The sequence below is a fragment of the Lynx canadensis genome, chromosome E2 (assembly GCF_007474595.2).
Source record: "Lynx canadensis isolate LIC74 chromosome E2, mLynCan4.pri.v2, whole genome shotgun sequence".
Classification (NCBI taxonomy): Eukaryota; Metazoa; Chordata; class Mammalia; order Carnivora; family Felidae; genus Lynx; species Lynx canadensis.
In genome coordinates, this window is record NC_044317.1 from 58,544,756 (window position 1) to 58,569,205 (window position 24,450).

The following is a 24,450-nucleotide window of genomic DNA, read 5'->3' on the forward strand; positions in this document are numbered from 1 at the left end:
TTTTGAATCCGCTCCCAGTCCGCTCCCTCCTGGTCTCCCCGTGCTCCCTGCTGGACAAGAGAGGAGCAGATGGGTGGGTGCTGGTGCGTGCCCCCCCCCCCCCCCGTCAGGTCCCTTTCCTGAGCATCTCTAGGCACAGCGGGGCGCCTGGCCTGGAGTCTCCGGCTCCCAGTGGGAGTTTGCAGTAGGACACCCTCGCTCCCCGCCGCCACCCCCCTCCTCGCCAGGCCCAGCTGCCGGCCAGCCCCCTCCCTCCCCCCACTCCTGTCCCCTGCTGCCGCTGCAGCCTCGGCAGGCAGCCTCTCTTCCTTCTGCAAGCGTCCAGCCCCTGCCTGCTCCTCCCCGTCCGGGCGCCTCAGGCAGGCGCTCCCCTCGCTCCCGCCCTCCCTCTCTCCTTCCCTCCCTCCGGTGGCCGCAGCCTCCTCCCCTCTCCAGCTTGCGTCCCCTTTCACCCCGTCCCTGCCTTGGAGTCTGCAAACATGAGGGTCTTGGCCTGCCTTATCGGTGAGTGACCCCTTCTCCTTGGGGACTCGGACCTCTGACCCCTGAGCTCATCCACTTGAACGACTCAGACTTCCGGACCCTGTCTCTGGTGCTCGGATAAGGGACATCTGTTCTCCTTGCCTGATCCCCCGAGGGACCCAGCCTTCTGCACAGCCAGCCCTACCCTCTTAGGACCCCAGGGACCTACCCTCCTCCCCCCCGCCGGCCCTGACCCTGGGGGTGGGGGTCACCCACCATTTGACCTTAGCCAGGCCCCTGGGGGAGCACAAAGCCTGGCTCCCAGCCCTGACCTGAGGCTGTGGGCCCCGCCCTCTCAGGACCTGAGTCTTGCCCAGCCCTCTACCCAGAGTCCTGCCTCACAGTAGTGGGGTTTTTGGTTCAGAGGTGTGTACATTCTGTGTGTGTGTGTGTGTGTGTGTGTGTGTGTGTGTGTGCGCGCGCGCACGTGCGTTGGGGTATTTAAGACGAGGGGTCTGCACTGAGAAAGCACCCCTTCAGGCCTGCCCTCCTCTACCCTACCCCTCCACCCCCCTTCCAGCAGCTCTGATGGGATCCAGGCTGTTGGTAAGTGGCCCTGAGCACGGCTGCCTGACCTTGCACACTTGCAACCCACCCCTGCCCAGCCTCACCCTCCACTGCAAACCTGGCTGCCCTGCGTGGGCTCATGACCTCGGGCACTTCTTCCCCCCAGAACCACCGCTGACCAGCCTCCCACTTCCTGTGGGGGCCACTGTTCTCCTGGAACCCAGGAGCTGGGCGGCCGGCCTCACACCACACCCTGCAGGACAGACAGCCCCCCACCCCCGCTTTCCTGGGCCCCGCCCCCGCAACTGTCACAGCCTTTCCTCTGTCCCCCCAGAGAGGCTGCGTCTGGCCGACGGCCCCCACGGCTGTGCCGGCCGCCTGGAGGTGTGGCACGGCGGGCGCTGGGGGACCGTGTGCGACGACGGCTGGGACCTGCGGGACGCCGCCGTGGCCTGCCGCGAGCTGGGCTGCGGGGGCGCGCTGGCCGCCCCCGGAGGCGCCTTCTTTGGGGAGGGCGCGGGGCCCGTGTGGCTGAGCGAGCTGGCCTGCCGGGGCAGTGAGGGCCAGCTGGGGCTCTGCCCCCATCGCGGCTGGAAGGCCCACATTTGCTCCCACAGGAGGACGCGGCGTAGTCTGCGCAGGTGAGGGGCCCTTGATCCTCCTTCGGGGCGCTCCCACAGACGCGACCCAGAAGTCCGGGCACCCCCAGCCCCAGACGCCCCCTCCAGGACTCCCAGCTCACTGCCGCCTGCCCCCCCACCCGGTCTGCCTGTCTGGGGCGAGGGTGGGGGGGCGCCCCGGCCACAGCTTCTGTGCTGTCCTCAGTCAGCGTGTGGCCAACTCCAGGGACGGGGACGATCCACCTTCGATCCTGGAGGGGACCCCTGCCGGGGCTGTCTGGGGAGCTGAGCCCTGGCTCGGAGGAGCCTCCAGGGACACACGGTGAGCCCACCCTGGCCGCTCTCTCCCCGCTTCCCACTGTGAGGGAGAGGGGTCTTCCACTAGCGCCTCCCAGGGACAGATGGAGGCAGCGGCCGCGTCCCCCGCAGGCCCCCCCCCCCCCTCACAGCCCCCTGCACATCCTCCTGCACCTCCTGGGCTGTCGGCAGCGTGGCCTGTCCCCCCGGCGGGAAGGTTAGCGGCTCCCGTGAGGTCTCCCCGCTGTCTCTCCCAGCACCCCGCCCGGCCGGGACCCCACAGAACAGCTCCAGGAAGAAGGTCCCCGGCCACCCAAGCAGGCCAAATCCACCAGGGCCCCTCAGCTGACGGCCGGAGCCCCCCGACACGGTAATGCCCCTCCACACATCTGGACCAGCCCAGCGACCCCTGGGTGCCCTCCTCTTCACCTGTAACTGGCAGGCCCCCAGCGCCACTACGCCCCTCGGATCCACGAGGCCCAGCACCCTGTCTTCCCCCGCCCCCACCTGCCCACCTCATCAGGAGACCCAGGCACCCCACCCCGCTCAGATCCTGGCACCCCCTTCACGGCCTGGCTGGCAGGTGCATCTCATCGCCGCCCCCTCTGGGCCTCGGTTTCCCCGATGGAAAATGAGGGCTGTTTGAATCTGCTTTTCCCAAGCTGCCCCCCCCCCAACAAGACTCAGCACTCCCTCCTTCCCTGCCCCCCCCCAGAGCGGCTTCGCCTTGTCTCGGGCCCCCACGGGTGCTCCGGTCGGCTGGAGTGTGGCACGGCGGGCGCTGGGGGACCGTGTGCGACGACGGCTGGGACCTGCGGGACGCCGCCGTGGCCTGCCGCGAGCTGGGCTGCGGGGGCGCGCTGGCCGCCCCTGGAGGCGCCAGATTCGGCCGGCTCAGGGCCCGTGTGATGGATGACGTGGGGTGTGGAGGCGGAGAGCAGGCTCTGCGGGACTGTCCCCGAGCCCCTGGGGTCGGAGCAACTGTGACCACAGCGAGGATGCGGGCTGGTCTGCACGGGTATGTCCCCCCCTTCCGGACACTTACCCGAAGCTGCTGCTTGCCCCCCCTCATCTGCCCCTACTCACAGGCTGCGGTGCCCGCACCTGCTTGATAGAGCTCTCCTCGACTCTCTCCTTCCCCCTGCCCCTTCCCTCCTCTCCCTCCTCCCTTCCTTCCCCCTCCCTCCTCCCTGCCCTCCCCTCCCTCCTCCCTGCCTTCCCCTCCACCCTCCCTGCCCTGCCCTCCCTCCTTCCTTCCGTTCCCTCCCTCCTCTCTTCCTTCCCCCTCCCTCCTCCCTGCCCTCCCCTCCCTCCTCCCTGCCCTCCCCTCCCCCTGCCCTCCCCCTCCCTCCTCCCTGCCCTCCCCTCCCTCCTCCCTGCCCTCCCCTCCCCCTGCCCTCCCCCTCCATCCTCCCCCCTCCCCCTCCTCCTCCCTGCCCTGCCCTCCCTCCTCCTTGCCCTTCCCTCCCTCCTCCCTGCCCTTCACTCCCTCCTCCCTCCCCTCCCCCCCCCCCTCCCCGCCCTCCCCCCCTCCCCCCCCTCCCCCTCCCTCCCCCCCCCCCCCCCCTCCCCTCCCCCTCCCCCTCCCTGCCCTCCCCCTCCCTCCTCCCTGCCCTCCCCCTCCCCCTCCCTGCCCTCCCCCTCCCTCCTCCCTTCCCCCTCCCCCCCCTCCTCCCTTCCCTCCCCTCCCTCCTCCCCCTCCCTCCTCCCTGCCCTCCACCTCCCTCCTCCCTGCCCTCCACCTCCCTCCTCCCTTCCCTTCCCTCCCCCCTCCCTTCCCTTCCCCTCCCTTCCCCCCCCCCCCTCCTCCCCCCCCCCCCCCCCCCCCCCCCCCCCCCCCCCTCCCCCCCCCCCCCCCTCCCCCCCCCTCCCTTCCCTTCCCTCCTCCCTGCCCTCCCCCTCCCTCCTTCCTCCTACCACTCTCCCATCCCTTCCCTCCCCTCCCTGCCCTCCTCCTCCTACCCTCTCCTACTCACTCCCCTCCCCCTTCCCACCTCCCCTCTCCCTTTCCTCCCTCCTTCCCCTCTCTCTTCCCTCCTTCCCCTCCCTTCTCCCTCCTCCCCACTCTCTACCCTCCCCCTCCCTCCTTCCTCTCCTTCCTCCCCCTCTCCCTTCCCTCCCACCCTCCTCCCTCTCTCTCTTCCCTCCTCCTCTCCATTCCCTCCCCTCTATGTCCCAGGGTGAGTGCAGGGAGGAGGGAGGGCAGGGAAAGGAGGAGGGATGGGGGTGGGGGAGGGAAGGGAGGAGGGAGGGGGAGGGCAGGGAGGGGAGGAAGGGAGATAAGTTAAGACTCCAGGGAGGGCTAAGTTGCTGGGGAGAAGTGAACCCCATGAGGCGCCTGGGGAAGCTTGGTGCCCCACCACACCTTTCATTCCTGGGGGGCCCCACAGGGGAGCCCCTCGTTTCCTAGGAGCAGATGCAAGTACAGGCGTGTCTGACCCCTCGTTGGTTCGTGTCTCTAGAACACTGACTGGGGGTGATTTGCCCCTCCCGTCTCGGGGGCGGGGGGTGGGTGGAAAGATGGAATCCATGCTCCCCAATGGACCCAGGCCTCACCCCAGAAAGACCTAACAGAAATGTACCCTGAAACCAGAAGAGGTTCCTATGTAGCAGGTGGTTCTCAGCGGTGGCTGGGGTGGTTTTTCCCATCCCCCACTCCCCAGAGGACATTGGGCGAAGTCCAGCAGTCACACTGTAGATGCTACTCTCATCTGGGGACTGGAGCCCCGGGAGGCCGCTGGACATCCTACAGTCGCAGGACGGCCCACGGCAAGGAATGACCTGTCCCCTGATGTCCTCGGTGCCGAGCTTGAGAAGCCCGCTTTACAGGACTGAGGCAGGCGGCCGGGGAGCGGGGGGCCAGGCCAGGGCGTGGATGGAGGGGATCAGGGCCAATGGCACCAGGGCCTGCCCCCGGGGAGGCAGGGGCATTGCGGGCAGGTCACAGCCGGACTCTTGGCGAGAGACTTCCCATCCTGGAGCCTTTTCCTCACCGGCAAACTGAAGTTGGAGTGCCTGCTGCGCAGCGTCACCGCGGCCCCGGACGACGGATGGCTCGGCACCCCGCGTGTCTGTGCTGGTTTCCTGCACGTGGGGCTTACACCTGCTCACCCGTCACAGTCTCCCGTCTCTCTGTTCTCCCCGTCTCCCCCATCCAGGCCCAGCCCCCGGCTGCGTCTGGCCGACGGCCCCCACGGCTGTGCCGGCCGCCTGGAGGTGTGGCACGGTGGGCGCTGGGGGACCGTGTGTGACGACGCCTGGGACCTGCGGGACGCCTCCGTGGCCTGCCGCGAGCTGGGCTGTGGCGGCGCGCTGGCCGCCCCCGGAGGCGCCTTCTTTGGGGAGGGGCTGGCCCCATCCTCCTGGATGACCTTCGGTGTCGGGGTAACGAGACAGCCTTGCGATTGTGCCCAGCACGGCCCTGGGGCCAGCACGACTGTCACCACCGGGAGGACGCCGGGGCCGTGTGGGACGGTGAGGAGGACAGCAGGGACCGCCTGGCCGGGGGTATGGTAGAGCCACCAGTAGAAGTGCGGAAAGCCGGGGGGGGGGCTCGCGTGGCCTCACAGCGACACCCCCACGGGCCCTCTCTCCTTCCGTCCTGACTGCCGCCTCGCCCCATCTTGTCCCCATCCGTGCAACCTCGTCCTGCAATGGCGGTCCTGGGCTGGAGGGCGGCACGTGGTGATCACCGTCCCTCCGCCCCAGGGATGCCTCTCGGATATGTCCCTCCCACGGCCCCGGCGGCTGCGGACGGCAACCACTCTGCGTCCCGGACGTGGCGTCCGGGCCCCCCCCCCCACGGCGAGCCAGGCCTCGCGGACCGCAGGCGCCTCCCCTCCGCCTCCTCCCCCACTGCCCCGCGGGATCCTGAACCCGAAGCCGGTGAGTCTGGAATGCTCCCCAAGGAAGCGGGGTCTTCCCTTCTGCCTCCTCCCCCTTGGTGCCCCCCCCCCGCACCCTTTCTCCCTGCTCAGAGACCCTCTCATCAGGGGTGGAGGAGAAAACAGAGCCCCACACCCAGAAGGTCTCTGCTTGCTTGAATACTCTGCTGTCACCATCCTGAGTGTTTGGAGGTTGTCTCCTCACAAACGCTGAAGGGACCCACTCAACGATAGTTGTCATTTTCATTTTTTAAAAATGTGTCTTTATTTTGAGAGAGAGTGAGCATGAGCAGGGGAGAGGCAGAGAAGCGAGCGAGAGAGAGAGCACAGGTGTCCCAAGCAGGCTCCCAGCTATTGGCGCAGAGGCTGATGCGGGGCTCGAACCCCCAAACCGTGGTATCGTGACCTGAGCTGAGAGTCGGAGGCTTAACTGACTGAGTCACCCAGGCGCCCCTCATTTTGATTTTTTAAATGTTTACTTCTTTTGAGAGAGAGAGCTAGTGGGGGAGGGGCAGAGAGAGGAGAGAAAGAATCCCAAGCAGGCTCCAGGCTCCGAGCTGTCAGCACAGAGCCCCACGCAGGGCTCAATCCCACTAAGCATGAGATCACGGCCTGAGCCAAAATCAAGAGCCGGACACTTAACCAAACGAGCCACCCAGGTGCCCCGGTAGTTGTCATTTTTTAAACACTGGTGTTAGTAGTGTTCGGGGGCGGTGCAGCCAGCCGATCAAGACGGGACAGTCATTGGAAAGATAGTGGGTTTCTCTCCCACCCGGGGCAGGGGCCACCCAGGGAAGCCCCAGGGGCGGTCAGCAGGCAGAGGGAGCGAGGGGCAAAGGCCAGCAGGAGCCGTGACTGTGGTTTCTGTGGGAAGGATCGGGCAAGGCCAGGTGGGCAGGGTCAGGACCGGCTCGCTGGAATCACTTCAGGGAGCCGTGGGGCGGAGGGGCTGCCCCTGGTTGTGGGGCACCCGGCCCTGGGGGGCTGAGGGCAGGTGGCCGGTGGCCCAGAGCGTGAGAGCCGCGTCGAGGCGGTGGGGGGTGGGGGGGTGGGCCCCAGACGGGCTGGGCTGCACAGACAAGGCACGCTCCGGCGGCGTCTCTAGGAATCAGCCAACCCTCCGAGGGACAGTCTGTCCGGGTCAGCAAGGCCCGACAGCAGGAGAAATACAGAAAATAAGAAGGCAGGGTTGGCGCAGCTGTCTCCTCGAGGGTGGGAAAGGCCGCAGAGAGGGGAAAATTGGTTCTCCTACGGGAGGCCTCTTTCCCCTTTTGCTGAATGACAACAACCACGAGCATTCACTCAGCACTCGCTGGCTTGTGTGTGCGAGTGCTGTTCCAAGTACTCTACGTGTCTACGCCAGGTGACGCTCCCAGCCACGCAGGCCCTGGGTGCTGTTTGGTCTCTGTGTCACTCGTGAAACCCCGTGATTAAAAAAATATGGGAGGGGCGCCTGGGTGGCTCAGTCGGTTGAGCGTCCGACTTCGGCTCAGGTCATGATCTCGCCGTCCGGGAGTTCGAGCCCCGCGTCGGGCTCTGTGCTGACAGCTCGGAGCCTGGAGCCTGCTTCCGATTCTGTGTCTCCCTCTCTCTCTGACCCTCCCCCGTTCACGCTGTCTCTCTCTGTCTCAAATAAACGTTATAAAAATTAAAAAATATATGGGAAAGTCAGGACTCCAATGAAAGCAATTTGTTCCAGGGCCCATATTCTCTTTTTTTATTATGCTACAATATTACATAATATAAAATTGACCATTTCAGTCGCTGGTAAGCGTACAGTTCAGCGGCATTAAATGCATTCGTAAGGTCGTGCAGCCACCAGCATCCAGCTATAGAACCTTTTCGTCATCCAGACAGACACCCCAACCCATTAAACACGGACTCCTTAGTCCCCCAGCCGCTGGCTTCTTCTACTTTCTGTCTCTATGAATTGGACTCCTCCGGGGACCTCATAGTATTTGTGCGAATGCCCTCCAGCTTCATCCATGTTGTGACACGTGTCTGAATTCCCTTCCTTTTAAAAAAGTTTTCTCTTATTTTATGTTTGAGAGAGAGAGCGCGCGAATGAGGGAGGGACAGAGAAATGAAGACAGAATCCGAAGCAGCCTCCGGGCTCGGAACTGTCAGCACAGAGCCTGACATGGGGCTCAACGAGCTCAACGAGCTCACGAGCAGTGAGATCATGACCGGAGCCGAAGTTGGAAGCTTAACCGACTGAGCCCCCCAGGTGCCCCCGAATTCCCTTCCTTTTCAAGGTGGAATCATATTCCGTTCTGTGTGTATACATACCTCATTTTGCTGTCCCTTCATCTAGCGACGGACGTTTGGGCTGTTTCCAAGAACAGTGCCGCTGTGAACGTTTGTGTGGATAGCCATTTTCACTTTCTCTGGGGTATATCCTGGGGAGTGGGATAGTAATTCTATGTTTAACTTTTTGAGGAACCGAGACTGTGCCCGACCCTATCCCTGTGCCTAAGGCGGACGGTGGCACAGCGGAGGACGAATATGCGGCTGGATGGAAGGCAGGCGGAGGGACACAGAGAGCCGGACGGCTTCCTGACTCCCATCCTCTGGGTCTCTTCCATCCTAGGCTCCCCCAACTGCGCCTGGTGGCAGGGCCCAGCAGGTGTTCGGGCCGGCTGGAGGTGTGGCACGCAGGGCGCTGGGGGACGGTGTGTGACGACAGCTGGGACCTACGGGATGCTGCGGTGGTCTGCCGCGAGCTGGGCTGTGGCGGAGCTCGGCAGCCGGACCCTGCCGCTGGCCGCTTTGGCTGGGGGCCGGCCCCATCTGGCTGGACGACGTGGGGTGCTTGGGGACCGAGGCTTCGCTCTCTGACTGCCCCTGCGCCCTGGGGGAAGCACAACTGTGCTCAATGAAGATGTTGGAGTCACCTGCACTGGTAAGGAGGCCCTAGCCACCCGCTAGTTCCTGGAGGGCTTCCCGGAGGAGGGACTGGGAACCACCATCTGAACTAGCATCTACTGAAGGCCCGTCCCCTAAGCCGGGCCCTGGGCTGGTGTTTTCACACATGTGACCTCACAATAGGTCCAAGTTAGTGGATGCTATGCTCGATTTACACGATGAGGCTGAGGCACAGAGAGGTTAAGTAACTTGCACAAGGCCACACGGCAACGAAGTGGCAGAGTTGGGATTCTTTCTCCTCCTCCCATTCCCAAGAACGCTCCCCGAGATGAGAGGAAGTGAAGACAGGGCCACTGGGAGACGCACAGAAGCCAGAGTGAGGGCCAGCTGCAGTAAAATCAGGCTTCGTGTTCGCCGTTCGCGTCCAACATTTATCGAGTGTCAGGCACTGAGCCAGGTGCTGGGGCCTCCGGATGCAAAGAACACAGTCCCGGCCTTTGGGAAGCTCGCAGCTCACTGACGTAAAGGTGTACCAACAGATCACTGCAAACCTGTGTGACATGTTACCATTTGGGAGGTCCCCAAGACCAACTTTAGGTTCCACAATTTCCTAGAAGGACTCCCAAAAGTCAGAAAAGCGGTCTTAAAAGCTCAGGAGAGACCTTCATGGAGCTTCCAGCCACCCCCTCCCAGGGGAGTCATGCGACATGTGACAGCACATATGAAGTACTGCCGGGCAGGGACGCTCCCCAGACTCGGTGTGCAGGATTTGTATAGGAGCTCGGTTACAAGCTGTGCCTGCCCACCTATCACCTGTCCACGGCACAACGTGGGTACCGATTCTCTGGTCGCCCCAGGAGCCGGGGGCAAAGGGCCCAACCTTCCTCTGGGCACAGTGGACATTTTCCTGCACGCAGTGCTAATCCGAGAGATGAGAGAACGGTGGCAGTCGTAGCGATGGAGCCCCTGCACCTACGCCCTTTCCCTCTCCTCTGGAGGCCGTGGGAGCCACGGCAGGGTTTTCAGCTGGGGAGTGAGCTGTCGGATCTGGTTCCACCCTGGTGACTGGTGAGAGGTGGACAGTGAGAAGTCACAGGAAGTGAGGCCACGCGTGGCCAGAGAGAGGAGGACGACAGGTCGGATGTGAGAAGGGCACAGAGGGCCAGTCACATCACTGTACGAGACAAGGAGGCAGGGGGTGGGGTCAGATTTGGCTGGCCACAGTATCCCCAGGGTCTGGCACAGTGCCCGGGTCGCAGAAGATGCTCAACAAATGTTTGTCACGTGAACGAGTGAATGAATAATGAAGGGATTAATGGAAACTTGGTGATTGCAGAGAGGGGAGGTGTAGACAGATAATCTTGTCATTATGGTGTCCGCCATCTTCCCTGTCCTCTCCTCGCACCTTCCAGAGACCCCTGGCCTGGACTCTATCTCAGACCCCTTCAGTTGGAGCTGGATCCCTGGCCTGGGTAGAGATCCGGACGCCTGGCCTCCCCGGGAGCTGGCACCAAGCCCTCTGCGAGGCTGACCCCAGCGTTCCTGAGAAAACCACCACCAAGGCCCAGGGAAAAATGCCCAAGAGTACTAAGAAGTGGGGACCAAAAATGCAAAGCGACCGACCATCAGCCCCCGTGATGCCAACCACTAAACATTCCAGGGTCCTGGGCACCCAGAGGCCCCTTGAAATGACCATCACGGACCACCACAACCCTGACCACTGAGGCCTCCCACAGAGCAGTTTCAGAGTCTACTGCAAAGCGACCACTGGGGTCCCCAACGGGATGACCTCACATACACTGCACACGAACTCCTGGGCCCCCGAGAACGGACCTCTAAGGCTGTGGCAACGTCAACCATCAAGGCCCCGAGAGGTGACCTCTGAGGCCACGCAACGCGAATCCTCTGACCCCCAAGGAGTCATCAGCTGAGATCCCAGCACAGGGTTCTCCAGAGTCACCCAAAGACCCAGCCCCCTCCCCCACTGGGAGCACCACTCGGGGATCAGGTGAGTGGAGGGAACACAAGAGGTGAGGCTGGCCCCTCTTGACCCTCCTGACTTGGGGCCTTCTACCAGCAGGCCCGTTCCGCGTGCGTCTGGATGATGGGCCCAAACGGTGTGCTGGCGGCTGGAAGTGTGGCATGCTGGGCGGGGGGACAGTGTGCGATGACAGCTGGGACCTGCGGGACAGTACCGTGGCCTGCTGGGAGCTGGGCTGTGGAAGGGTCCGGCCCCGAGTGGGCAAACCCACTACGGCCCCGGGACGGGCCCCATCTGGCTGGATGACGTGGGCTGCAAGGGAATCGAGGCCTCGCTGAGTGACTGTCCTGCTGGGCATGGGGCCAGCACAACTGTGACCACGAGGAAGACGTGGGGCTCACCTGCACTGGTACTGGGGATGGGGTGGGGGACCCAGAGTCATGCAGGAGATTCTGGAAGGGTAGTTTGGAGCTGCAGCAAGGACCTCGGAGACAGGGCAGGGCTCAATCCATGCCCCATTTCTCCCAAGGCTACGCCGATGAGGATGATTATCCCCCTGGACCTGGGATCCCACCTCGGGAGAGGACCTGGCCAAGGGGACCACGCCGCAGGGGTGCCTGGACACATGCTCCCTGGGCACACCAAAAGCCCAGGGGGACCCTCCCCAGCAACAAGGCGTCTTCCACACACAGGTGAGGGGCACGGCCAGGGTGCGGAGGGGGCCATCATCGACCTGTGCGCGCCTCCCAGGCAAGTTTTCCGTGGCCCTAGGGCCCCTAAAACGTTCCCTCTGGAAACTCTTGTGGAGAGGCTTGAAGAGGAGACACCCCCATTCCCACCCCAGGCACCGTGTGTCTCGGAATCAGACCAGACTTCGCAGGGTCTGAGCCCACGGTCCTCCCGCAAACCAGCCAACCAGCAGTGACACCTGAGCCTGGCCCTTCCACCCGACAGCCCCAGCTGGCCCAGGTCACCGCGTTGTCATCCCCCCAGCGCCCTCCACTTGGTCCTCCCCTCATGCTCCGGTCTGGGTCAGGGAGTGGTTCAGTGGTGGGGTGAGGAGCCCCGAATGGAGGTTCCCCTCCCTTTGGCCAGTGGGGCGGCCTTCAGCCCCACAGCTCGGCCCGCGGCCACTCTCACTGCAGCAGGAACTGTCCTTTCCACCTCTGTGGCCACACCTGGGGGCGTGGGCCTCAGCCAGCTCTTCCGGCTTCACAGCGCCTCCCTCCAGGGCCAGCGCCCTCGCGCTAGCGTGTAGTGGTGGCGCGTGCTTTCGTGGGCGTCTGCGCGGCCCACGTCCCTGCGGTGCGCGTAGTGTGGGCGCGTGCACTCGTGAGCGCTGGCGCGGCCCACGTCCATGCGCGTAGCGTGCCGTCGCGGGTTCTGTGGCCCGCGTCCCTGTGGGTGAGTGCGCCCAGGCGTCTCTGTGGCCCGCCCCGCGTGCGTGTCGGTGCTCTCGCGAGTTTCTCCTCGGCCCGCGTGCGTGCGCGTGCACGCGCCCCTCCATCCTCTCGGCCCTCCCCGCTCTCCATCCACGCCGCCCCTCCGTCTCCGCATCTCGCGTGTCCGCCTCCTGCTCCCGTGGCTCTCGCGTGCTCGCATCCAGTGCACGTTCCCAGCCTTCCTGTTTTCCACACTCTACGCCTCCGCGTCCTCTTCGGGTTCCGCTGTTTCTCAGGCCGGGTCACTACTTTCCCCATCTGACCCCCCCCCCCCCGCGCTCCCTGTCACCTCGTGCCCTTGCCTCGCACGGTGGCTTCTTCGCCTTCTCCTCACGGCTGTCTCCTCCTGCCCCAGCCCCACCTTTGCCGCCCAGTCCAGCCTGCCGCACCCGCTGCGCCTCGGGCTGCTCTCGCCCTCTGCTTCTCCGTGTGCCCTCCCATCTCCTGAAGGCCCCACTTCTGCCCGTCCCCCCGCGCTCCTCTGCCCCTCTTCCGCGAGACTCGTCCCTCAGGACCGCCCCTCCCTTCGCCCCTTTCCCGCCTTTTTGTGGCGCGCAGCACGCACGCGCACTCCGCGGCCCTTGGCGAGAGCGCCCGGCTCCAGCGGTCTCACGCCGTGTGACGTCACAGGCGCTCTGCGCCTTGATTGGCCGGCCAGCCCCGCCCGCGGTAATAAAAGCCGGGTGAGGCGCGTCGGGGGCTTCTAGAGCGGTCGCCTGTCTGCGAGGCTGGGCTTCTGGTGCGAGCGAGAGAGGGAGGGGAGGAGCAGGCCGAGGGGCCGCCGCGCTGTAGGGTGGGGGACCCGAGTTGTGAGCCAGGGCCCGTCCAGCCCAGTTTTAGAGGTGCTGCACCTCGGTGCTTTGTGGCCAGGGTTCTAGAGCTCTTGTTCTCTGCAACCCGGAGCGGGATCCCTGCCTGTCCCGTGGCGCCCCCTCGCGGTGGAGACGGTCACACGCTGGGCGGGGAGTCCCTTCCCTCGGAGGGGGGGGGGGCGGGGTGAGAAGGCATTGCTTGAGCACCGATAAGTGCGAACTGTGCAGGGGGAGGCTCGGGGTAGTCACGTGTACCGTCTTCACAGTGAGGCCAGCTGGGGAGTGGGAGCAAGCATAGACGTGGATTCCTGTCCTCACTGCAAGGTGACCTCGAAAAACATGAGTCCACCTCTTGAGCCTCACTTTTTCCTCTGAGGAAACAGTGCAGGAGAGCTCACCTTTTCTGTGCTGGGCACGCGTGGTTCCAACAACAGGGAGACCTGCGTCCTGTTGTTAACGCCCGTGTTTCAGGGGGGAAAAAAACTCCGACTCAGAACTTGAACTCAGGAACCCCCATGGGGACCCATTTGAAACGATTTCACGCACAGTTTTGCTCATTGGGTTGGGAAAGATTACTGAATTACTGAGGTAATTAGCGCTGAGTTCTGGAGTCCACTCCTTGGGTTCCGGTTGTGGCTCCACCAAGATGAGAACTAGCTGGGTGACCTCCGGTCGCAAACCAACGAGCAAAATGTGTGTGAAATAGTTTAAAACCACAGAACGTTCGTTGTTAGATTTATTTACCGTAAATGAACAATCCCGGGGAAGGGTCGTTCTTTTTAGCAGAGCAATCGGGAAAAGCCTCACAGAGGAAGTGGTATATACCAGGAGGAAAGGATTTCTCAGAGGAGCAAAAAAGCTGACGTTGAGAAAATTGCACTGCCAGTCTGGGCCATTGTCATCTCCACTGGACTTTTAGTTCTGTCGTGTGTTTAACTGTCCGTTTGTATTGCTACCCTGACACAGAACCACACATTTAGTGGCTTAAAACAACACAAACTTATTTTGCGGTTCTGTAGGTCAGAAGTTCAACAGGGGTCTCCTAGGGCCCAAAACCGAGGTGTCAGCAGGGATGTGTTCCTTCTGGAGGCTCTAGGGAGAATCCATTGCTGTACCTTTTCAGCCTCTAGAGGCGCCCACATTCCTTGGCTCTTGGCCCCTTCTTCCATCTTCAGAGCCAGCAATGTTGCATCTCTCCGAACTGCCTTCAGATCTTTCTCTGTCCTGATTTTTTTAAAAAAAAATTTTAACGTTTATTTATTTTTGAGACAGAGAGGGACACAGCATGAACGGGGGAGGGGCAGAGAGAGAGGGAGACACAGAATCGAAGCAGGCTCCGGGCCTCTGAGCCATCAGCCCAGAGCCCGACGCGGGCTCGAACTCACAGACCGTGAGATCGTGACCTGAGCTGAAGTCGGGACGCTCAACCGACTGAGCCACCAGGCGCCCCTCTCTGTCCTGATTTTAAGGAGTTGTCCCAATTGGAGTGGGTCTCCTTGGACTGATGCAGGACAATCTCTTCATCTCAAGGTCTGGACCTTTAATCACATTCTGCAGTATCCCTTTTGCCAATAGGTAACATATTCACAGGTTCTGGGGATTAGGGCAATGGACATCTCTGGGGGAGCGGTATTCTATCTACCACAGAATCTGTGTTGTAGAGACTCAGGAACTTAAATGTTTGTCGAATGATTGGTTGAATGAATGAATGAGAAACCACAGTGTGAGTCTGGAGACGGCATACAGCCGAAGCTAGACAAAGTCTAGCTGAAGCTCACAAAGCTTGGATTTTCACTTCCTAGTTCGCTGAAGTAACATTTCTTGAGGCTTCTCAGAATTTGGAGACACGGACATTAACTTTCTGTTAAATGCCCACTGTGTGTCAGGCACGAATACTAACCCCTGGGAACGTAGCAGTGATGAGCAAGGGAAAGGGAGGCTGAGATTTACAATTTAGAGTAGGATGGGCAAGATATTCCTTACTGAGAAAGTGCCCTGTAAGTGATGACCTTAAGAGAAGGGCAAGGACATCAGCGTGGCTGGAGCAGAGTGCGCCGGGCAGGGGGAGAGTGATAGGAGAGGAGGCTAGAATTTGAGTTTTGTTCTGCACGCAGTGGTGGAGAATTTTAAGTTTGGAAGGACATGATCACATGTGTATTTTCTTTTTTTTTTTTAATTTTTTTTCAACGTTTATTTATTTTTGGGACAGAGAGAGACAGAGCATGAACGGGGGAGGGGCAGAGAGAGAGGGAGAACAGAATCGGAAACAGGCTCCAGGCTCCGAGCCGTCAGCCCAGAGCCCGACGCGGGGCTCGAACTCACGGACCGCGAGATCGTGACCTGGCTGAAGTCGGACGCTTAACCGACTGCGCCACCCAGGCCGCCCCCACATGTGTATTTTCAAAGCAGTCACTGAGGATGCCAGATGAGAAATGGATGGAGAAGCTAGAGTGCATGGCGGAGACCCTGAGGTCTATGGAGAGGTGACAGTGGTCTTGACTGGGGTGGTGGTGGAGACTGAGGGAGAAGTGGATGTGTGTAAGCTGTATTGTGGGAGTTTGAGCTGAGGTATTTGAGTGATGGGTCAGATAGGGTGTGAGAAGAGGAAGGTAGGGGATGGGAACCCACCTTCCACTGGATCTGGGGGACACTGCGGGTTGATGCAGAGGACCACAGTGGGAATATAGATCCATTGGGGATGCATTGGACACACTCAAGTGGACACATTAGATACGCAATCCTGGAGCTCTGAGGTGTGCCTGGGCTGAAGCTGTAAGTCGACAGATGGAATTTGAAGCTGTGGGGACGGATGAGGCTATGCAGACGGACAGCCGTGCCTAGCGGACCTCCCACACCCAGCTCGGAAGGTGGGATGACTCATGGATTTGGCCTGTTGCCGTATGTTATGGCTGCATGAGGCCGTGCAGAGGGGAGAGGACCCAAGATCGAATGCAGGATTAAATGTAGAGGTTGGATGATAATAAAAACAGTAATAGCTAGGGGCGCCTGGGTGGCTCAGTCGGTTAAGCGGCCGACTTCGGCTCAGGTCATGATCTCACGTTCCGTGAGTCCGAGCCCCGCGTCGGGCTCTGGGCTGACGGCTCAGAGCCTGGAGCCTGTTTCCGATTCTGTGTCTCCCTCTCTCTCTGCCCCTCCCCCGTCATGCTCTGTCTCTCTCTGTCTCAAAAATAAATTAACGTTAAAAAAAATTAAAAAAAAAACAGTAATAGCTAATATTCATCAAATGCTCTCCATGTGCCAGACACCATCTACATGTGTCACATGGTTTAATTCACTTCCTCCCCACGGAACCTTATGAGAGGAGCGCTGTCCTTAACACCGTTTTACAGATAAGGAAACTGAGGTGCAGAGAGGCCAGTACAGCAAAGGGCAGAGCTTGGCTTCATACTCCATCATTTACACTCTTAGCCACTCTAGCCACGGAGACAGGGAAGGAGCATATGACAGAGTTAGCTCTGAAGAACCCAGGAAGCATAAAGCAAGGCATGACTTCATTGAGGGGGAAAAGGGAGGGGGCTTTGAATAAAATCCTGAAGGTTGAATAAAAGCTCACCACGGAAGGAGTGAAGACTCGGGAAATTTGCACCCGAGGGAAAGAGGTCTCCATTTAGGACCAGGTAGACCTGTGTGGGTTCTGAACCTAATACTGCGCCTTAGCTGTGTGACTTTGGAAAGCCCCTTGCCCTCTCTGGGCTTCAGTTTGGTCATCTGTAGTGAGACAGCAGCTTCTCCACCCACCCCCTCCCCACAAGATTGCCAAAAATTAATATGTCTGACAGCACCCAAGGATGTGGGATAAAGGTGGCATGAGACTCTGTTCCTGGTAGGAGAGCAGTTGACACTAGGGAGATGCATTTGCCTTTCACACAGCAGTTTGCACAACTAGGTGTGGAGCTCTCACTCATGAGCCCAGGGACACAGTTATAAATTCACTACAGTTGTATTTGTAACCACAGAACATTGGCCACAGCCTAGCCCTCTGTCAACAGGGGCGTTGATGAACCAACAGATGTGTATTTCTACAATAGAACATTATCCAAAGGTTAAAAAGAAGGAACCAGAGATATATGGATTCATTCCAAGAATAAGCTTATCACATGCCATTCAGTAGATGCCCACGGTACCCACTTTACAGGTGAGGAAATTGAGTCGTGGAGAAATTGGTGGCTTGTTCACCCAGCTAGGAAGGGACACGTCTGAGAAGTAGCTGCCCAAGGACATGTACGGGATATACGTGGATGTGCATGGTCTTAACTTATCGTAGGAAGTGTGGAGAAACAATATGCGTCGGGGAGTACTTCCTCTGTAGCCAAGCTGTAAAGACATGTTTGGCAATGATAAGCTGGACTTTGAGCAGCGGCTCCCCCTGATGCAGGGAAGGGATGTGGTTGGGTCTCATGAGGGCTATAACTCTGCCATGCTGCTTCTTCAATTAAAAATGCATATATTTCAATGAAAAAAAATCAATCACACACTAATGGACCATGAGCAGGTGGCCATATCTTAGAGCACATTTCAGAACACAGAGACCCAATGCGTGTGCTTGCAGTTGGGGGACTGACACTTTAACAGGAAGAGAGCTTCCATTTGTGTTCTTAAGGGAGCCCTCCTAAAACCCAGCATCCTGAGAAGAAATCTTCACAGCTAATGGGGTTTTTTTTTCCCTCTAAACTCTTTTTTCCATTTTTAATTTTTAAATTAATAGTGCTGCTAATGTTTTTTAAAATTCCTAATGAGTATGACCATCAGGTAGGATTTCATAGCTATCCTCTTAAGGTATTTATCAGGCATTGGGAAGGTATTTAATTAAGAACAGTTAACAGGGAGACATGACTATAGTATGTGCAATGCTGGGCATCGGGATGAAGACCCTTGTTCTGTTAGCATGCAATGTATTAGGTGACAAAGCCAGGGATTTCTGCACCTGGACAGCTAGCCACAGAGCTCAAGGCGTCCAGGACAAACATGTCCAGGATGGCAGACACCATCCTTCTGAGCACCTCAAGGTTTGGGGTCCAGTGTGAGCAGCAACGTGTGGAAGGTGCTGGAGAGGTGGGCAGGGACAGTTAATGAAGGATATGAGGAACGTGGACTTTATGGTTGCACAGTTTGAAGACACTAAAACCCACTGAATTGTACAGTTTAAGGTATATGAATTATATCTCAACAAAGCTATTGTTAAAAGCTAGAAGACTTATTTCAATCTTTCTATTCTCCCTATATAAAATGGTGTATTTACATTTATAAAATGGCATATTTTTATATTACACAGCTGACCATTGAACAACATGGGGGTTAGAGGCACCGACTCCCACGCAGTTGAAAATCTCCATGTAACTTTTGACTCCCTTAAAACTTAACTACTAATAGCCTACTGTTGACTGGAAGCTTTACCAATAACATAAACACACATTTTGTATGTATGTATGTATGTATGTATGTATATAATATATATGTATGTATATATGTATTACACTGAATTTATAGTAAGCTAGAGAAAAAAGTTACTAAAATCATAAGGAAGAGAAAATGCATTTACAGTACTGTACTGTGTTTATGGAAAAAATCCACATATAAGTGGACCTACACATTTCAAACCCACAGTGTTCAAGGGTCAGCTGTATATTATACATTTCTATGTTATATAAAATTGTCATGTAGAGATTATCTAAGAGACCTAGGAAAAAATATTATGGAAATATCCTGGTAGTTCATTACTAAATATATTACAGGGTTTTTTCCCCCTGGGAAAAAAAATAAAGAATGAGGAAGAGCAGGGACTTCAGGAAAGCGAAGTAATAACTGTTCTTATTTTATAAGCTAGTTTAGTCCCAGTTTCTGTTATTGGTAGTTGAAAGCATCTCAGCTGAGTCACCAGGGTGGCTGTGGGGGCAGGGAGGAGATTGGGGTGGTGGTCCAGGTGACACAGGATGAGGCCTGAGTTGAATTCCGGGATGAACAGAGGGTCAAAATCGAGAGCAGTGAAACTCAGTTCTCCCTATATCTCTCAAGGTGACAAGGATGGTTATGAGTCTTTTCGGACATGGGATACACCTTCAGGAGGGGCTCTGCCCAAGGGGACACCCACCACTCTTACCACTGGCACCACCCGGGACCCAGACCATCCCTCTCCAGCTCCAAGGATCTGTGGAGACACAGGTGAGGCATGTATCTGTGGCGAGGGACCAGGGTGTTTGTGTTGTGGGGCAGAGATGGACTGCACATTCCTCAGTGGTGACCCCACTCTTACCCCCAGACCCAACAGAAATACACCCTGAAACAAGGGGTTCTTATCTACATCAGTGGTCCCAACTGGGGATGATTGGCAATATCAGAATATGTTTGGGATCATCACAACTAAAAGAAGGGAGTCTCTAGAACCTAATGGGTAGAGGCCAGGAATGTTGTTACATATCCTACTCTGCACAGGACAGTCCCCCACAACAAAGAATCCCACTCCAAATGTCAACGATGCCCGGATTTGAGAAACCCTAACCTATACTATGCAGTTCACTCTGACAAATCAATAAGAAAATGACAGGAAACCCTCTAAGAAAATGGGTAAGAGTTATGAACAGTTGATTCACAGAAGGGGAAGCCCAAATGGCCAACAAGTTTATGTAGAAACATTCACACTCAAAAGAAATCAGGAAATTGAATTAAAATGATGACAAGCTTGGAAAAAAAATGGAAAGGTAGCTAATATCAAGTGTGGGTGAGGACGTAAGGAGACAGACATCCCCGCTGGATACAGCGATTCGATAAAAACAATTCAGTGAAATTAGGGGCACCTGCCTGGCTCAGTCGGAAGAGCGTGCAACTCTTAATCTCAGGATCGTGGGTTCAAGCCCCACGTTGGGTGTAGAGATTACTTAAATACAGAAAACTTTTAAAAATTTTAGTGAAATTAAATATGATTGCACATTATGACTCAGCAATCCTGCTCCTAGATATGTATTCCAGAGAGTTCTTAAATAGGCTTATAAGGGAAAACATATATGAAGGTGTCCTTTGGAATGGTGTGGTATCAGGGAGTTGGAGGGCAAGTTAAGTGTCTGACAGTGGGTAACGAGAAATGCAATGGGTGCACACGATGGATCCATGCAATAGCTAAAAGAATGACTAGCTGCACACACAGCAACACACACAGTTCATGGTAGGTACGAACAACAGGATATGGAGGAAGGAAGTCAGAACCAGAGTGAGAGCTCCAGCAGAAATGTGATTTACAAAACTCAAAGCACAAACACAAAAATACATGTACACTTAATGTTTTAACATACGCACTTATATGGATTCTATATTGTGTGAGAACATACATATCTTAAGGACCTATGTCAAATACATTAAAGGAGGTAGCTATGGGAGAAAGTGAGAGGGATGGAGGTCGGGGAGGAAAAAGGAGAAAAAGGAGAGGAGACCCTGCAGGACTGTTGGTGACAATGTACACAGGAGTATGATTAGCTTAGCTCTCTGCACCGTGGGTCTGAAAAATTAAAAATCAATACCACTCTAGATATCTGAACCCCTACAGTACCTAAGCAAGCTGAGATTCTTGAAATAGTAACTAAAACCAGCTAACATTTATAACAATATGCCGCATGTCAGGTATTATTATTCTAAGCAATATATTATATATAATATATATATATATATATATAGATATATATTACCCCTTTAGCCCTCATAACATCTACATGAGGCCCTATGATGTAGGTGTTAATGCCCATTTCACAGAAAACAGAATTGAGGTACAGGACATCAAGGCCTATGACAGTATTAATAGTCATGAGAGTGTCTATTACGTGCTAGGCATTGTGCTAAGTGCTCTGTATACACATGAGCTCCCTGAGTCCTCATGACAGCTCATCCACAAACCGAGATTCAAGACAGTTTTGTGACTTGTCCACAGTCACCTAGTTAGGAAGCGATGGAGCCGGGGTGTAAGCCCAGGCAGCCTGGCTGGAGGCCAAGCCCTTTACTTAACTGCTTCTCCAACGTTGTAAACACAAGGCAGGAACAAGATGCACCTAAAGAATCCTACAGGAAAACTGGAATCCTCTAGCGCTGTGTCATTCAATATGGTAGCTCCCAATACAGCTGGCTGTTTTAAGTGTAAATGAATCAAAACCATTTTCTTGGGCAGACTAGCTACACTTCAAGTACTCAGTAGCCACGTGTTATCATTTCCATCACTGAGAAAGTGATGTTTAATGGTCTAAACTCTAAATGCAGAGGACCTTGCTTCTCATCTTTTCCCCGCAATTTGTGAACTGTATCCGTGCCACCTGTGGCAGGTTACCTACCATCTAGGCCTGATCCCCTGCATCTGCAAAAAGGGATACAATCCGTTCTTACCTGAAGCTAGGCCAGGAAAAGAGGGCGAGGCTTCTCACTCTACTCAGGCCCTAAATTTAAGGGGCTGCCCAAACACTCAGCAGTCAAGGTAGATAATACCTTTATATTGTTAAGATAACAAATTAATGCAAAACATTCACAATGAGCTAATATCAAAATTTAACTAAAGGCAAAAATTTAACTGAGTCTCTTTTTTGGATCTTTTGCGATAATTTTACTTAAAAACTGACATAAAAATCTTGATTACTGAGATTGGGCTTTGGAACCGCTCTGCATCCCCCCTCACACTTCTGCCCCTTCTGGCATTTCCCACATCCCTCCCCCAAACACCCCTGCGGCCCCTCCTGCATCCCCAGGTAAGCCTCCACGTCCCCCACACTTTCGCATCTCCCTGCAAGCTTCCAGTCCTCCCACCGTCTTGCTGCCCCCCACATTTTCGCTGCCTCCTGCCTTCTGAGGTAGCCCTCTCCGTCGCGTCCCTCATGCTCAGTGGAGGACGCCAGGTGGCGCCTGGAGACATTGCAGGAGGTGGGGAGGTGGGGTGCTGGGGGGGGGGGGGTGAAGTCTGCTGGTGACCCAAGACGTCACGAGGCCTTGCGCCTTCTCATTGGTCAGCTCTTCCCTGGAGGGGCGTGGCGGGCCGCGGGAGTAGGTGGGGCGGACTGACCTCGGGCCATCCGTCTTTCCATCTCCTCCAGGTTCCGAGAGAAAACTGTGGCCCCAGCGTAGGCTGCTGCGCCCCACATCGTCCCGGACGGTGCCCCCTGCCCCTTCCCCAGATCCCTCCGCTTCGTCAGAGCCCCCGGGCTCACCGGTGACCTCCGTGACCTCCAACCCTGCGCCATGGTTCATTCCTGAGGCAGCTTCAACGCGGAAGGTGACCTCTGACCTCCTGACACTTTGCCACCCAGCCCGGACCTGGCCTCCTGGACGAGCTCTGACCTCACCTTGACAACCCCTGGCCTCACTTTGTCTACCCCTGACGCCACTGTGATTGCAGCATCGCGGTCTGATCTCTCACCTACCCCACCACCCACCTTGACCAAGAGCTGACCTCTGACCCCTCTGCACCAGAGGTGGTGACCCCACCTTTTTTCTACCTCAGAGTTGACTACAGAAATCTGTCACAATCCAAACTTGGACACAGCTCCTACCCCAACTCAGTTCCAGAATATTCCAGATCCCAGACCCCTCCACAAGCCCTACCCCACTACCACCCTCACTCTGCCTTGACCTCTCACCCCTCTACCTCCACTACCTCTCAACCCACTACCACCTTTCCCCCAACTACAACACCTCACTCCACCGCCACGCCTCCACTCCACCACAACCCTTCACTCCACAAACCCCTCACCCTACCACACCCCTCAACTGTTACACCCCCCTCAACCCACCACACCCTCTCAACCACCACACCCCCACCAACCACCACACCCCTTTACCTACCACAACCCCTCACCCCCACCACAACCCCTTCACCCTACCACAACCCCATACCCACCACGACCCCCTCAGTCCACCACACCCCCCTCATTCTACCAGTGCTCAACCCAACTACAACCCCCCACCCTATCACAACCAGTTACCCTGCCACGGACCCCTGACTCCACCATGACCCCTCATTCTACCACCTCTACTCATCCCAACCATGACTGCTGACCCTACCTCAACCCTGTGGTTACTGTCAAATCCATTCTAACTTCCTTGGGAACAGAGTTCTCTCCCACTCCAGCGCCAGCAGTCAAGCCCAGCCTGCACCCCTGGTTGACCTCCATGGGAGCCGCTCATCTCTCTCAGATGTCCAGCCTAGTGCCTTTTCCAGCCTCAGAGTCCAGCCACCCCAGGTCTTCTCCAGGCCCAAGCATGGACACACTGTTCCACTGAGGATTTCCAACCACCAAGAAGCCAGAGCCCCAAACCAACTCCACCACCCACCCAGACCCCACACTCAGCCTCTGACCCCACAGGGACCTCTGACCTCCATCTGTCTTCCATGGTCCACCCCTTGGATCAACCTCCTCCTGACCATTCACCCTAAGGCCAACCCCTGGGCAGGACCCAGACCCCGTTGGCCCATGTGTGACTCCAGCACCACCTGTAAAGGTCATGGCCTGTGAGCCGCCTGCCCTGGTAGAGCTAGTGGCTGCTGTGAGGGATGTGAGTGGCCAGCTGCAGAGGCTGACCCAGGTCCTGAAGCAGGACCAGCAGCAGCGCCAAGCTCTGGAACTGGGGCTGACTCAGCTGGTGGAGGCCACCCGGGGTCTGGGGCAGCTGGGTGAGGTTGTAAAGAGACTGGCCGAGAGAGCCTGGCCCCCCAGCACACCTGCACCAACCACCACCACCCCAGAGGAGGAAGAAAGGCCTCTGAGGGGAGATGTGTGACCCTATATGGGATTTGAGGGGCTTAAAATGCTCTCAATCAAAAATGAAAACCAAAGTATCTAATTAAAAACAAGATATCAATGACATTTGTGGGGACCCAGGGGAACCCCAGGGAGATGGAATCACAAGAGTGACCTTGATTTATGAATGCCACAGGCACCATGCAAGGCACTGATTTTATGATGAGGATGCTGGTGATGATGGGTGATGATCATGATGGTCATAGTGACTACATGTAGTGAGAATGATGATGGTGATGGTCATGATGGTGACAATGATAGTGGTCACAAGGATGATGGTGATGGAAGTAATGTGGGAGATGATCATGGTGGTGATGATGACAATGGAAGTGGTGATGATGACGATGAAGGTGATCATGGTCGTGGGCATGATGTCGATGATCATGGTGATGAAGATCATGGTGGAGAGGATGATGATGGTGGTGGTCATGGGAATGATGGTGATGATTGTGGTGATGAAGGTCATGGTGGAGATGATGATGATGGTGGTCATGGGCGTGATGGTGATGAAGGTCATGGTGGAGATGATGATGATGTTCATGGGCGTGATGGCGATGAAGATCATGGTGGAGATGATGATGGTGGTCATGGGGTGTGATGGCGATGAAGATCATGGTGGAGATGATGGTAATAATAGTGGTGATGGGCATGATGGTAATGATCATGGTGATGAAAATCATGATGGAGATGATGGTGATGAAGATGATGCCACCATGGGAGCTGGTGAAGCCCTATGAAG

General features: G+C 57.1%; 1 protein-coding gene across 1 annotated transcript; it reads left to right on the forward strand.

Annotated features, from left to right (window-relative positions):
- Positions 1–479: 479 nt before the first annotated feature.
- On the forward strand, positions 480–24,053 carry SSC5D (scavenger receptor cysteine rich family member with 5 domains). The gene is given in 37 exon segments (XM_032591431.1): positions 480–508; positions 1,046–1,068; positions 1,364–1,655; positions 1,837–1,914; positions 1,916–1,971; positions 2,204–2,253; positions 2,256–2,316; positions 2,662–2,709; positions 2,712–2,906; positions 2,909–2,954; positions 5,105–5,292; positions 5,295–5,420; positions 5,655–5,716; positions 5,718–5,790; positions 5,793–5,835; positions 8,421–8,608; positions 8,611–8,674; positions 8,676–8,702; positions 8,704–8,732; positions 10,108–10,213; positions 10,215–10,389; positions 10,391–10,448; positions 10,451–10,595; positions 10,597–10,703; positions 10,776–10,937; positions 10,940–11,029; positions 11,032–11,085; positions 11,206–11,226; positions 11,229–11,279; positions 11,282–11,368; positions 18,964–19,110; positions 22,008–22,196; positions 22,199–22,561; positions 22,564–22,904; positions 22,906–23,184; positions 23,186–23,330; positions 23,333–24,053. Coding segments are annotated over 37 exon segments (4,557 nt in total). The 3' UTR covers positions 23,692–24,053.
- The last annotated feature ends 397 nt before the right edge of the window (positions 24,054–24,450 follow it).